Source organism: Protopterus annectens, chromosome 2.part2 (assembly GCF_019279795.1).
Source record: "Protopterus annectens isolate FY-2018-M chromosome 2.part2, PAN1.0, whole genome shotgun sequence".
In the NCBI taxonomy this organism is placed as follows: domain Eukaryota; kingdom Metazoa; phylum Chordata; order Ceratodontiformes; family Protopteridae; genus Protopterus; species Protopterus annectens.
In genome coordinates, this window is record NC_056730.1 from 19,056,298 (window position 1) to 19,072,483 (window position 16,186).

A 16,186-nucleotide genomic window follows, 5' to 3' on the forward strand; every position below is an offset into this window, starting at 1 on the left:
TTAGTTCCACCATTCTCAAGAGTCTGTTCCAATGAGCCACCCAGGATGAAGGTGCTAAGGACGCGGTCCCATCCAGCAAGAATGAAGGCGAGATTGACAACTTAACATTGAGAAGTTATGTACCTACCATAACGTTCCATGTTAGTTGTCTTCTCTCGCCCACCATCCCCCTAGCCTGGACAGACCGAGAGGTTTTTCCCCTTCTTTCAGGGGACCTTCCTTGCTCTATTCCTAGCTCAGACAGTTGGTCCTGGGGTAGATACAGCTTCAGGTAGTGATATTTGGGGAGTTCTTCTCCTCCTCCACCTCAGAGGGGAGACTGAATTGGCTATGGTTTCTTAGCTACCAAACGAGATCTGGGTAGTTACCGCCTAGCATCATGGGATATAGGGATGCCTCGAGCCGGTAAAATTAGCTCTCGAGCTTTAGTATAGGCCGAGTCGGAGCCGAGGTTCGGCTCCGAACCCATCCAGCAAGAAAGAAGGTGAGAGAAGACAACTAACATGGAACGTTATGGTAGGTACATAACTTCTCATTTACACCACATTCATTTCAAAGTCTTTTTTTGATCCATAATATTTTTAACTGCTGTTCCATTACTGTGATGGCAACCATGCTTTTTCCCATAAATCTACTAGTTTCGTAGATTTTTATCTCATTTTAATATTTGCACACAGTGTCCAACTCAGAATTTTTTTCTTGTGTTCGTTTCTTTATTTTTAGGCTCCTTCCACTGTCTGCATCTCTTCTGATGTATTTGTTTCACTGCTATACTAGATGATTGATTACAGTTGGTTTTGTTACCTGGTATGTTTCCTCATTCCAGATAAAAAAAAAAATGTTTTTGGACTGGGTCACCAGTGTGTGTGACAAGTGTCAAATGCAGACAGTTCCATCATACTGCAGTTGAAGGAGCTTTGCAGGCCTACCAGCCCCAAGGTATGAAGATACAGTTGCACCATACGGTATTCACACTGTCACTTGCATGTAATATACAAGACATCTGCTCTTCTTTTCTGTATTCAGAAGGTTGACATGTTTTCCACCTGTGTCCACCAGGAGCTGATCACTTGTGGTATTTAGTCTAAAGCCTCCCCCAAGGGATTGACAGGTCCCTCAGCCAATTGCCACCCCCCTCCACACACACACAAAGCTGTGCTTCATTAATAGATGAACGTGTGTTAGTACCAGTCTCTGACAGTGAGATGGACATTTGTATTTCATCATTTACTAATAGGTTAATATATTTTTTGGTGCTTCTGTACTGGATGCTGTAGTACTTGTGCACCCGTGTGTGTGTGTGTGTGTGTGTGTGTGTGTGTGTGTGTGTGTGTTTTTAATGTACACACTTCATGCACACAAGTGTATATCTGTATACATGCACTTGTGTGTGTGTGTGTGTGTGTGTGTGTGTGTATATATTTATATATACACACGTGTATATATACACCGTTGTGTGTATGTATACATTTCTTTATGGTAAGTACAGTGAAATGTGAAGTCTGTCTTGGAAACCTACCTTATGCAATTTAGCTACATATTTTGTTTTCGTTTTCTGCAGTTTATGCAGTCACGTTGTTCCTAAACATATTTGCTTGTCTGGCTTGGTTCTGCGTGGATGCCTCACGAGGGGTGGACTTCGGTTTGGCTATCCTCTGGTTCCTGCTGTTTACTCCATGCTCATTTGTCTGCTGGTACAGGCCACTATATGGAGCATTCAGGTACAGCTTTAATTTTGTCTTCTTTTTTACATGGTCACTGCAGAGATTGATCAAGACCATATTTTGTTAATAAAAATGTTTTGACCCCTGATTTTTGTGGTTAAGCTTAGGAAAAAAAAGTAGGATGGGCTGGACCATCCTTTAATGGTGATGGAGCAGACAGGTCATGCATGCACGTCATTATGTGCCATCCCCACCCCAGTGCTGCTAAAGTTAAGCGGCTTGCATGTACCCTGGCTTTACCCTTTGCCCTCCACTAAGAGGTGTTAAGCTAGGTCAGTAACCCACCCCACAACTGGTTGATGCTCCAACCCTAGCAAATTGTTACTTAAACCTGGGTCACCAGCAGCAGAGTTGTACACACCCAACACATTTAGTCTAAGACACTGGTTTCTTGTCACCTGCTAGTACATATGCGAATGTGTGTGGCAGCAATTAAAGCTTCTTAAAGTACCTTGTTTTGTTCCTTAAGTTGGTAGCATTGGTTATTAGACAAAATAACTGTAAGCTGTTTTTCACTGTTAACATTTCTAGTTTTGTCATTTCACTGTTAAAAGTTACAGATTGGGCAAACAGGTAGTGACCAATCTCAGAACTACACCCTTAGTTAAATTTTCATTACTGACATTTTAGATTTTAATAGATATGAGGAAGACAACAGTAAGATAGAATTTTTTCAAATGCAGTTAGTTGCTGTTGGAACTTCATTACAACAGGACACAGTAAGGCAAAAGTTGTAGTAGATGACTGGAAGGGGATAATGCTCATCATTAGATCACTGTTCCAGTAGCCTAAGCTTTATAGGACATATCCTGCCAAGAATCGGACATCTGGTCAGCTCCCAAAGCTTTACGGCACATTCCATGCCCATACATCTGCTTTTATTCCGGCTGTCCTTTAAGCTCTAGCAGTCGTATGGGTGGCCAGAATAAAAATTTTCAATGCAGCCAGCAGGTCTCCTGATAGTCAACCACAAGGCCCTATGAAATCTGATAAAGTATTGAAAGTTTCACAGTCCCACAAATTTCTCTGTACAGATCCTTGAGCAGATCATCTGTTTGTTTCCCTTTCAAACTCAGTTTCTTTCAAGCAGCTTATGGCTTCTTAAACTGTTCCCTCAGATAAAGATGGGAGAGCTTTTGATACATTTGTAAAGAAGGTGTGTACTACTGCTGCTTCAACTGTCCAAACATTAATTGTAAAGCACATGTGTCCAAGATTCTTCTGGCTTCATTTAGCAGTATGAAAAACAAATTGCTGGTTTTCCTTCTTTTGACACTGTCAAATTATTTGCTTTCTTCAGTGTCTCAGGATACCAAACATTCGCTTAAGTGTTCATATGATACTTCTGATTCTATTTCCAGAGCAGCTGCTACTGGGTCAGTTATGAAGAAATTTGCCTGGCTGCGCTATCAAGTTACCAGAGGATTTTAAGTCAAACTGTTTGAATGCATCTCTGGATAAAGAAGTCCTCTGCTGAGGTTCAGAAGGTTAATGGAAGGGGAAAGTTAATCCAATTCTGAGATTTTTCAGTTTCCTAACTCCAAATGTTTTAGAATTGTTTCTTCTAGCAAAGGGCCGTTCTGTAGGGAATATTTCATAACAATACAATCAAAAGACAGGTAAACAGACTATCTAGAAGCAGTAGCAGGGATGTTCCAAAAAGAAGGGAGGTCCCTCCCAAGCCTAGGGATAATCCAGAAAAGCAGATTGCCAACCTTCAGTTTCTTTTCCTTCCCCACCTTAACAAACCTTGAAAACTTTCTCATAACCTGTGTCTTTATTTCCCCTCTTTAGAACTTGATTACATCAGTCATTTGGGTCCTAAGAATTAGAAAGGTTACAACTGGCAAGTGGGTCTGTCTGCCCTCTTTTTAGGGATTCCTTCCCACCAGTCAAAACTTCATTTCCTTCTGTTCTGGATCATATGCTGTCTCAGGAAGTAATAGAGCCAGTCCCACCAGACCAGACGGAAAGAGGATTTTATTCAAAATTTTTTTCTGGTGCCAAAGAACAAAGGAATCTATTATTTCTAACCTTCACATCAAAATTCAAAATGCCTTCTTTACAGTCTGTATTACTTCTTATTCCTCCTTTCAGTTTCCAGATGCCTATCATTACATTTCAATCCAGAAAGACTTCATGCTTTTTAAGATTGCCTTTATCTGGGTCAGAGTTTCAGTTTTCTGCTTTACCCCTTGGGTTGTCATCAGCACCAAGAGTTTTTACAAAGTGATTGGCACCAGTAATATTTTATTACAGGTTACAGGACATGCACGTTTTTCCTTATTTAGCTGGCCGCCTTATTTTTTGGGTGTATGTTAAATTGTCGAACATTTACATGTTCGAACTTCATATGGTTGACACCATGTGATCAAACATGTAAATGTTCGAACGTTTCAACGGAGATCTCTGTACAGTGCAGAAATGGAAGTTTTCCATTGTCTGCAGTGTAGCGCGATCTCGGAATTAGTATATTTAAAGAGCGGGGGTTGCGGGGTGGGCTTGCCCCCTGCTTAACCTTTCAGGTAGTTTTTTTTTTCTGTTTTTTTTTTTTTAAAATTTTCGAACTTTTTTAAGAGTTCGAACATATGGTGTCGACCATATGGTGTTTGAACTTTTAAATGTTCGATAATCTAATATAGACCCTTATTTTTCAGACTGTTTTCTAGGCTGTCAAGAATCTCTCTTTGTCAAGAATTATCTTCTCAACCTAGGTTTTCATGTGATCCTAGAAAAGTCTTCCCTCATTCCATCTCTTAGGTAGTGTTTTATAGATCATCTCCTAGGTACATCGCCTAGTGATGGCCTTTCTTCCTCCAGGACAAAGTAGACTTTTCCCAAGGTACAGTTTCCAATATTTTCCAGCCAAAATTGCACAGTAGCATGGAAGTATGTCAGGATATCAGGATTTATGCCTTTACAATTCTCATGATTCTTCTACTAGACTACATATGAGAAAAATTCAGAGGTTCCTCAGGTTAATCTGGATCCAAAACCAGCACCCTCTCTCTGTTCACATTCCAGTGCTTAGCTTTATCAAAAGGGAAATTCTCTGGTTGATGAATCCGTTATCTCTCAGTCTGCATCTTCCTTTCTCCCTACCATTCCCTACTCAGTCACCACAGGTGGATCAGATTTTGCATGGGGGGCAGTTTCAGAGGGATGAAAATTCAAATTCTGTGGAACTGTCAGGGCAAAAAGAAGCAGATAAATATCAAAGAAATTATGGTGTTATTAAATCCTCTCAAATCACTAAGCAATATCTGGAGCTCAGGACCACAATTAAGTCATCACAGACACCACAATCATGTGGCGTTTAAACAAACAAGGAGAAACAGATCTTGTACCCTGTGTAGATTATCTGTGATAGCATGGGAACTGGTAGGTTAGCACAGTGTATCCCTACAGGCTATGCATTCCATCACAGCAGAATTTTGTGGCAGACAAGCTGATCAGGACCAGGGCAGACCCAACCCCCACCTGCAGTGATGGAAGTTTCATCTTGGGGTCTGCAAGAAATCATCCACCTGTGAGGAGCTTCTCAAGTAGATCTGATGATGATCTTCATGTTTCACTGTTGCAGTCATCACTTGTGGGTTATCCCTGCTGGGTAGCCCTCGGCCAGCCCAGATACCAGAGTCAGCCACCCAACAGTCCACTAGTACAGCGGACCTCAGTGAGGCACATACAGCTGAAGAGCCATCGCAGGCCTCTACTGACACCCTTTTGCAGTTTGGTATACTGCTGGATCAGGCTTCTCCTACGGAAATGTCGGTCACCAGCCCCACGGTTGGGTCCGGAACCACTTTGCAGGCACCGGCTTCGGCGGAGGCCTTTCGGATGACAGATGCCAGACCAGACCAGTCAAAACCACATATAAGCCCATTGAATCACTTAGACCTAAGACCAAGGCCACCCCTAAGAAAACATCTTCCTTGGAGCCCAGTCACCGAGTTGCACCGACTACCTTCCACCCAACCTACTCAGTCTCAGCAGCTGCTTAGGATGGCTGAGGATTTAATCTCTTTCCTCAGGGGTAATCAGTCTGCTCAGGCTACCCCAGCCAAAAGAAAAGGGGACCTTTCTCCAGAGGTGCTTTTGGAGCCCATCAGAGGACTCTGAATTTCTGGACTCAGACACTGAAGAACAGCCCCTGGCAGCCTTTGAAAATTCAGATGCTGAGGAATCCATTCCTTCCGCATCCCCTCCTGATGACCTCTCATTCAGGTAGACCTTAAATTCCCTCAGAGAGTATTTCCATTGTGAGGCCCAATACTACCCCCAGTCAAAGAAGAGACTGAGAGAGTTCCTGGACTTGCCACAACATAAACCCTTAGCCATTCCTCCCATTCTGGATGTGGTGGAGGATATCTTCCTGGAGTCTGACCTCACCCCTGATGCCCTGCCCACTGCACTCAGAAAGCCTGACAGTATTTGTTTAGGAACCCTGCAGCTGACCCAGAGGTCATTACTCAGGGACCTAAGGGGGCTAAGGCCAGTTCCTCCAAAAATCCCATACCCTCCGACAGGGAGAGCAGAGCCTTGGACCGATGCAGCAAGAAGGTCTACACTTTAGCTACACTAGCCATTAGAGCTCTCACTTGCCAATTCCATATGCTTAAATATCAACAAAACATGCTGGACTTATTAAAGCAGAAAATATCCACTTTACCAGAAAGTACTACTACCAGAGAACTGGGAGATTTGATACAATCCAGCTGTCAAGTGGCCAAGCATTCCTTGCATTGCGGCTTTGAAGCTTTGGAAGCGTCTAGCAGGCTGCAGTTTCTGGCTCAATCATTAGAAGGCATGCATGATTGAGGGAGCAGTCATTGCCTGATCAGGTTAAATCAAAACTTCTGGACACCACCTTGGATAAGGAACAGTTCTTTGGCCCTAAGGCAGAGGAGGTGATTAAGAAAATGGAAGACAAGGCCAAGTCAATGCAGACGGTCAAAGACTTCCTTGCAGGTACAGTCCCCCAGATTTAGCAGGAACTTCCCTACCAAGAACTGGTCCTTTCCTGCACAAGCAAAAACTGTGCAAAGGAAGGGGCGCAGAGATAGGCCCACCAGGCACCAGCAGCAAAGCCAGCAGAGGCCTAGACAGAAGACCTCTGCTATGCCTAGGCAAGGGAGTTCTAAGTCCACTCCCTACCCTACGGACTCAAAGTGACTCCTCCTCTCCCCTCTACCCCCCCACTCCCAAAGACAGGCTAGTAGGAAGACTTTCCCTGTTCCTAGTCAAGTGGCAAACCATTACTGCAGACCATTGGGTCTTAAAATAATTTCCAAAAATACAGATTCACTTTCATAGACAACCCAGATATTCAGGTTTTCCAGACATACCAGCAAACCAGAGGACAGAGGCCATCTGCCAAATTCAAAACCTTTGTGCTCAAGGAGCAGTGGAGCCAGTACCAAAAGAACAAGCCGGAAAAGGATTTTAGTCAAGGTTGATGATGTTAGTGTTTCACTGTTGCAGTCATCAGTTATCCCTGCTGTGGTAGCCCTCGGCTGGCCCAAATACCAGAGTCATTGTTTTTCTGCAACAGCTGCTGTCGCTTGGAGACTGATGTCAGGTCGTCAGTGCTATAAAGCAAGGCAGCTGTCCATTACATTAGTCTTTCTTGCCGTGAAGCCCATAGTAGAAGCAGTTCGCAAGTGTGCCGGTCATTCGCTACCAGAGCTCGGATTACAGCTGAAAACGTCTAAAGCTAAGTACCCCGTTGGGGATCCTTTTTTCTTGCACTAACCGATGTCCGAAAAAGTTAACAATTGTCTCACCTTTGGAAAGCAGATCCCACACCGAGACTTCCATTCATACTGCGTCACTTGTTTAGGCCCAGACCACGACATCCCCCACTGCAGGTTCTGTGCCCTCTTTAACATAAGAACCATTTGTCGTAGAGCTCTTATTGTAGACAGGTATTTTTGTCCTCCATCTTCACAAATGGTGTCCGTCAGCCAACAATCCGTAGACATTCCGAAAAAATATAGGGATAAAGATAGAGACAGACTACACAAGGCTAAACCTTCGACTCTACTGATAAGCAGGTCGTCAGTTCTCCGGAATTCAGTGAGGTGCTTTGCAGCTCCTGATGCCTGATACGATGTCTATGCAGGCCTCTACCAAGACCCTTTTGGAGTCTGGTATGTTGCAGAAATCTTCTTCATCTTCCAAGCCTTTGGTTGTCTCTGCCCCAGTTGGGTCCGGAGCTGTGATGCAAGCACTGGCTTCCGAGGAGGCTTTTTGCATTACGGATTCTAGACAAAAAATGACGTCTTCTCATCTTACTACCGTTTCTCTCAGACCGATGGATACTCTTAGGCCTAGAAGCCAGGCCACTCCTAGAAAATCTACCTTTAGCCACCATCTTACTCCTGCTCCACTAACCCAAGCCCAAATGCTTAAGATGGCGGAGGATCTTGTATCCCTTATCAGGGGCACTCATGCCGCAACTTCTAAAAGGAAAAGGCACCCTTCTGAACTAATGACAGAGCATGATTCTGAGGAATCTAATTATTCAGGTTTTGAAGAGGAACAACAACCTCTCACTGCCTATGAGGATTCAGATGCAGAGGAATCCATTCCTTCTGCCTCCCCACCAGAAGACCTTTCCTTTGGGGAAACCTTTCACACCCTCAGGGAACATTTCCACTGGGAATCTCAGGACTTTCCTCAGTCTAGGAAAAGGCTGAGTGTTTGTAGACCTGCCCCAGCACAGACCCCTTGCCATCCCCATTATCTTAGAAGTGGTAGATGATGTTTTCCATGAATCCAGCTTAGCCCCTGATGCCCTCCCACCTGCTCCCATTAAGCTGACAGATATTACAGAATATTCTCACAAATACCTGTACAGAAATCCTTCTGCAAACCTGGAGATCATTACACAGGGACCTAAAGGAGCAAGGGCTAGTTCTACAAAGAATCCAACTCCTTCTGACAAGGATGCTAGAGCTCTGGACAGATGGGGTAAAAAGGTTTACAGCTCTGCAACCTTGGCTGTCAGAGCACTCAACTGTCAGTTCCATATGTTAAAATATCAACAGCACACTTTGGAACTGTTAAAGCAAAATATTTCTACCTTTCCTGACTGTGCCAATTCTAAGGATTTAGCAGATTTACTGTGCAGTACTTGTCAAGTGACAAAACCCTCTGTGGATATGATGCACTAGAAGCCTGTAGCAGGGCAGCTGTGTTTGGATCTGTCATTAGGAGACTTGCGTGGTTGAAGGAGCAACCTTTCCCTGATCATGTAAAATCAAAATTAATTGATGCACCTTTGGATAAAGACCGCTTGTTTGGAGAAAAAGCAGAAGAGGTGCTTAAAAAGATGGAAGACAAAGCAAAGTCAATGCAAACTGTAAAATATTTCTTTCAGGTTCAACCTCCTGGATTCAGCAGGAATTTTCCCTCCAAGCACTGGTCTTTTCCTGCATCTAGTAGACAGGGGCAAGGTTAGCCCCACAGGGACAGACCACCCAGACCCTATCCCAGGGACAGCAAAGAACGAAACAGTGGACGACTTCCTACCCAAAGGCAGGGAGTTCTAAGCCATCACTATATGGCAAAAACTCTCAATGACTCCCAATCCCCCCGCTGCCCTCCTTTCACCCACTAAAAGCTAGGAGGAAGGCTGTCCCTCTGCAAAGCAAACTGACTGTCTATAACAAAGGACCAGTGGGTCTTAAAGATAATTTTTCAGGGATACAAATTCACTTTCAACGAACTTCCATTTCCTAGAGGATACCCAGACTTACCTCCAAATCAGTGGGTAGAGGCATTAAAACAAGTCCAAACTCTCGTATCCCAGGGGACAGTAGAACCTGTTCCCACAGATCAAACAGGCAAAAGCTTTTATTCCAGGCTATTCCTTGTTCCCAGAATGGAGTGCACTTGGCGCCCCATCCCGGATCTGTCCATTCTGAACAATTCCCTGGTGGTCCCCAAATTCAAAATACTAACTTTGCAGCAGCTGCTGCCTATGCTGACAAAAAATGCCTGGTTAGTGACCCTAGACCTAAAAGATGCCTACCTCCACATCCCCATAAGGGAATCCTGCAGGAAATTCCTACGCTTCAGAGCAGGCTGACAACACTTTTCAGTTGTCTGCGCTTCCCTTTGGCTTATCTACTGCTCCCAGGATATTCACCAAATGTTTGGCCTCAGCTGTAGTATTTTGCAGACAGAGAAATATACAGATTTACCCTTATCTGGACGACTGCCTCATTCAGCCAGAGTGCAAAGAAAAGCTGCTGTAGGACCTCTGCTTTGTGAAAACCCTCCTAACTTCCTTGGGGTTCACCGTCAAGAAGAAATCAAAGGAAACACCCTCCAAGAGGATCATTTTCTTGGGAGCACTGTTGGACACAGCATCCCAAATGGCCTTCCTATCCCCAGGCAATCAGAACTTCCTGCCTGTCTACTTTACCCAGCTGGCATCTACATATCACCTCACGATGAGGAAGTTCCTGTAAGCCTTGGAGTACATGGCATCTTGAATCCTTCTAATTCCTGTGGCCAGGCTTCACATGAGGAAGCTTCAGTGGTATCTAAAGAACCTTTGGTGTCAACACTCACAGCCTCTAGAGACCTCTGTCCCTCTGATCCCCTGTATAAGGGCCGAGTTTCCCTGGAGGGTTGGGGCCTGTGCCAAGAACAAGGGTCTCCCCTTCATCCTCTGCCCTTCTGGGCAGACCATCACCACCGACACCTTAGACATTACTTGGGGCACTCACGTAGCAGGCAGGTGGACCCAAGGTCTTTAGAATGCCCAGCACCTTCCCTTGCATATCAACCAGAAGGAAATATGGCAGTACAAAAGGCTCTTACATCCTTCTAACCCCATCTCAGGCCAGGAGTTCTCCGTATCCTTATCAAAACAAACAACACCACAGTAATGTGGTGCATCAGCAAACAGGGAGGGACCCAATCTTACCCTCTGTGCAGGCTAGCCATGAACCTCTAATAGCCCAATACCTACCGGGGATCATCAACACCCTGGCAGACCACTTAAGCAGAAACTTACTGGACCCCCACAAATGACAGCTCTGCAGAAAGATCTCTTGGCAAGTCACTCAGGAGTGGGGAAATCCAGAGGTGGATCTCTTTGCTTCGCACCTCAACCACTAGCTCAGGAAATTCTGTACTAGGGAGTATCACCACCTAGCATGGAAGGTGGATGCCTTGACCTTCCCCTGGAACTTCATCTTCATGTACGCATTCCCTCCTCTGCCTCTTATTTCCAAGGTACTGATCAACATAAGGGAGGAGGGACCAAAGGCCATCCTCATTGTTCCAGATTGGCCAAGACAGCATTAGTACCCCTTGCTGCTTAGCCAGACATCACAGCCTCCCAGGCAGCTTCCACTGATCTCAGACCTCCTGAATCACCCAGGCTTGCAGACTCTCAAACTGTCAGCATGGCTAGTACTCTAAAGGCAAGCAAGGGGCACATGTTAAGGTCCTAGACATTATCACAGCGGCCAGAAGGCCCAGCACCAGAAAATCTTACGCAGGGAAATGGAAAAGATTCTGCTGTTGGAGCTAGTCCAGAGAGGGCATAATCTCGCAAGCTTCTGTCCCTCTTATCCTGGACTATCTAGCGGAGTTACTCAATAGTGGCCTCTCCTTCTCTTCTGTTAAAATCCACGCCTCAGCCATTTAAGCTAATTTCGATACAGACTAGCCCCTGTTTTCACATCCTTTGATTAAACAATTCCTCAGAGGGGCTTCTAATATCAGACCTCCCAGAAGGCCACCCACCCCAGCCTGGGACCTGAATTATGTTTTGGGAAAACTAACCTTACCACTCATCGAACCTGCTGCTTCAGCAGAACTGAAATACCTCTCCTGGAAGACTGCTTTCTTACTAGCTATCACCTCAGCCAGAAGGGTTTCAGAACTTTAGGCACTGATGGCCATTGAGCCCTTCATCATTTTCCATGCAGACAAGGTCTCGCTTGGGACTAACCCCTCCTTTATGCCCAAGGTGGTATCTAATGTGACTCTCAACCAGGCCATTCATCAGCCCAGCTTCTTCCCTAACCCTCAAAACAAGGGGGAAAAAATTCTGCACTCCCTAGACGTGCACAGACAGCTCAGATACTACCTGGACCGTACTAAACCCTTCAGGAAAAAGGACCAACTTCTTGTCAGCTTTGTCCCAGAGGCAGAGGGGAAGCCCATTTCCAAGCAAACAATTTCCAAATGGATACAAGACTGTATCCATTTCTGCTACAGATTACATGGGAAACCACCCCCTAAGTCGATTTCTACCCATTCCGCTAAGGCAGCATCCACTTCCACAGCATTCCTCAGAGGAGTTCCCACCAGCGACATCTTGGAAGCTGCCACCTGGACCTTGGTCCATACCTTTACAAAGCATTACCATCTCTCTCTTTTCTCTAAGGCTAGGGCAGGGTTTGCCTCTGCATTTCTGCAGGGCTTGCTTACCGATGCCTAGGTCTTTAACTAATACTTCCACCCCTCTCCTCAGCTTTGGGAATCCTCCCACAAGTGATGACTGCAACATTGAAACATGAAGGACATTGTACATTTGTGTACACTGACCAAAATTGTAGATGTTCCAGTGTATTCACCGTTGCAGTTCTGATTTCCCTTCCTTCCTAAGACATACGCTTCTTAGGGTGGTTTTTAACCACCAGAACCACTTTGCCATATTTGCTTGGGCTTCTGACTGGTTAGGGCAAAAAAAACTAATGCAATGGCATCAGCTGCCTTCCTTTATAGCACTGACCACCTGACGTCAGTCTCCAAGCGACAGCAGCTGATGCAGAAAAACATTGACTCTGGTATTCGGGCCGGCCGAGGGTTACCACAGCAGGGATAACCCACAGATGATGACTGCAACAGTGAATACACTCGAACATCTACATTTATGGTAAGTGTACACAACTGTACTTTCTTTGTGTTTCACTGTTGTAGTCATCACCTGTGGGTTATCCCTTGTGGCTGCCCTGGGCCAGCCCGAATACCAGAGTTAGTGTTTTTCATCGTCGGCTGCTGTCACATGCTGTCTGATGTCAGGATGTCAGTGCTATATAGGAGAGTAGCCAACGCCATTACATCAGTCTTTCTTGCTGTGGAGCCCATAGCAGAAGCAGTTCACAAGTGTGCCGGTCGGTTGCTACCAGAGGTTTGATTTACAGCTAAAAACATCTAAAGCTAAGTACCCCGTTGGGGATCCTTTTTTCTTGCACTAACCAAAAAAAAAAAGTTAACAGTTGTCTCACCTGTGGAAAGCAAATACCACACTGAGACTTCCACTCATACTGCGTCACTTGTTTAGGCCCATATCACTGCCCTCTTTAATGCGAGAACCATTCGTCGTAGAGCTCTTATTGTTGCCAGGGAGTTTTAGGCTTCCATCTTCACATTCCGAAATGGCGTCATTCAGCCAACCTTCATTAGACATTCCTAAGAAATGTAAGGATAACGTTGGAGACAGACAACACAAGACCAAGTCCTCCAACGATGCTACCGCTAAGCAGGTTGTCAGTTCTCCAGAATTCAGTGAGGCGCTTTCGTAGCCCATGATGCTCGATTCGATACCTTTGCAAGCCTCTACAGAGACCATTTTGTAGACCGGTATACTGCAGAAATGATGATGTTCATCGTGCATACAGCTGCAGTAATCACAGATGGGTTCTCTGCCGTCAGGCGGGTCCTCGGTCGGCCGAATTCCAAAGTCTAGGTCCGGCGTCGGTTGTTGTCGCTTTCTCTCCTGACGTCAGCGAGGCCGGAGTATATAAGACACAGCCGACGCCATGTTCTTCAGTCTTTTTTGCCGCGCGGTGCCCGAAGCAGAAGCAGTTCGCAAGTGCCGGTCGGCCAGCTCCTGAATTACGAAAAAATTGGAAACCGAAGTCTTCATTAAAGCTAAGTACCCGTTGAAACTTTTCTTGCCTCAGACCGATGTCAGAAAAAGTTAATAATTGTATTTCTTGTGGGAAGCAAATACCGCATAAGGATTTCCATTCCCTCTGCATACCTTGTTTAGGCCCAGACCACGACGTCTCGGGCTGTCGCTTTTGCGCTACTTTCACTAAACGCACTGTTAAGCGTCGGGCGGAGTTCGCCCAACACTATTTTGGTAAAGCCTTTGATTATAAAATGTCGTCGGAGACTCCGACTACCGTTTTGTCCAAAAAACGCAAGGACAAGGGCCGACACGCGAGGCCCGCGGTCCCCACCGACACCACGCCAAAACAGGCTACACGTGGTCCGGTTCTCAGCGAGACGCCTTTGCAGTCCCTGACTACCGACGACACTTCTTTGGCGGTGTCCTCTGTACCCAAGACCGCATGTACCTCGGCCCTTTCCCAGACTACTACCACCGAAGCCATTGCTAATGTTGAGCCTCCTAATGTGGACAGGTCCACTTCCACCCATGGTGTCTTTAGACCCTCATCTTCTTTTTCTATTAAGGCCTTTACTAAATCCAAAGCAGCCAGGCATCCCAAGAGGCCTGTTGCACAGGGCCCATCTTCAGGCCCCATGCCTAAAAAAACAGATGCTTAAAATGGCTGAGGATTTAATTACTCTTATCAGGGGTTCTCAACCCCCACCAGACAAGAGCCCCAGAGTGGAGGAAGATTCTCCCTCTTCTGATCAGGGCTCCATTTTATCAGAACATTCTGATGTAGAGGAACACTCTTACTCCCCTTTTGAGGATTCGGATGCAGAGCAGTCCATTCCTTCTGTATCTCCTCCTGAGGATTTTTCCTTTGGGGAAACCTTGCACACTTTAAGGGAACACTTCTATTGGGAAGGCCAAGACTTTTCCGATTCCAAGAAAAGACTTAGGGAATTTCTTTTGTTACCTCAACACAGACCTCTGGCGATACCTCCTGTTTTGGACATACTTGATGATGTCTATTCGGAGGCTTGCCTTAACCCGGATTCCCTGCCTCCTGCACCAGTCAAACCTGATAGGTACTACAGAGTTCTTGACTCTCACCAATTTCTGTACAAAAGCCATAATGCTGACCCTGAAACCATTTCTCAAGGCCCCAAGGGATTGAAGGCCTCTACTGCCAAGAATCCACTTCCTGCCGAAAGAGAGTCAAGATCCTTAGAAAGGTGGGGAAAAAGGTATATACCTCGGCCACCCTAGCCATGAGGGCCTTAAATTGTCAGTTTCATATGCTTAAATATCAACAGTTTCTGTTATCACAATTAAGGAATAAAATGTCTCAACCTGAACAACCAGATTTGAAGGAGTTGCAGGATATGATGCATAGTGCAGAGCAAGTGGGTAAACACACCTTACAATGTGACTATGATGCCCTAGAGGCCTCAAGTAGAGCGGCTGCTACAGGATCAGTCATTCATAGACATGCCTGGCTTAGGGAACAAAACTTGCCTGATCATGTGAAAGCTAAACTTCTAGATGCTCCTTTACAAAAGGATGTGCTGTTTGGTACTAATGCTGAGGAGATATTACGGAAAATGGAAGAAAAAGCCAAATCTATGCAAACTGTCAAAGCTTTTTTACAGGTCCAACCACCACGCTTTTAGCAGAAATTGGCCTTCAAAAACTGGTCATTTCCAGCCACTGACAAGCCCCAAAGAGGTAGATACAGGCACAAGGGGCAGAGGGCAATCACAAGGATCATATAGAGGCCGACAATGGCAAACTCCAGCACCAAGAGGTGGCGAAGACAGTGCACAACAATACAGGAAACAAACCCAATGACTCCCTCATTTCCATGCCAAGCAGGTCTCAGCTGGCAGCACCTTTGGGAGGAAAACTAGCATTATTTGCAAGAAATTGGCATATTGTCACAACAGACAAATGGATCCTGGACGTTATAAACAGAGGCTACAAATTTCAATTCCACACTCTTCCAAAAATGAGAGGCATGCCAAACCTGCCACACAATCAAAGGGCAGAGGCACAGCTACAAATTTCAAAGCTCATAAGCATGAGAGCTATACAAGAGGTACCTACTCACGAACAAGGTCAAGGTTTTTATTCAAGACTTTTTCTGGTACCAAGGAAAGGAACCGACTGGAGACCCATTTTGGACTTATCCATCCTAAACACATTTTTACTTGTACCAAAATTCAAGATGCTCACATTACAGCAGCTTCTTCCCATGCTGGGCAAGGAGTTTTGGCTGGTAACATTGGACCTCAAGGAGGCATACCTGCATGTCCCAATCAGACAAAGCTGCAGAAGATACCTCAGATTTCTTGCAGGTTCAATCCACTATCAATTCTCTGCATTGCCCTTTGGCTTATCTACTGCGCCCAGAGTATTCACAAAGTGCCTGGCATCAGTGATTGCTTACTGCAGACTTCAAGGGATACAAATTTACCCTTATTTGGACGACTGCCTGATCCAAGCGGACAGCAACCACATACTTCTGGAACATCTGGCTTATGTAACACGGTTACTGCATTCTCTGGGATACACAATCAACAAAGAGAAA

General features: G+C 45.3%; 1 protein-coding gene across 1 annotated transcript in view; it reads left to right on the forward strand.

The window, feature by feature from the left end:
* The window catches only part of SCAMP1 (secretory carrier membrane protein 1), a 1,252,061-nt gene that overhangs the window by 668,591 nt on the left and 567,284 nt on the right, over positions 1 to 16,186 (forward strand). Inside the window, exon 6 of the mRNA XM_044063705.1 lies at positions 1,562 to 1,721. Within this exon, the coding sequence (XP_043919640.1) occupies positions 1,562 to 1,721 (160 nt within the window). The remainder of the gene's footprint in view (positions 1 to 1,561; positions 1,722 to 16,186) is intronic.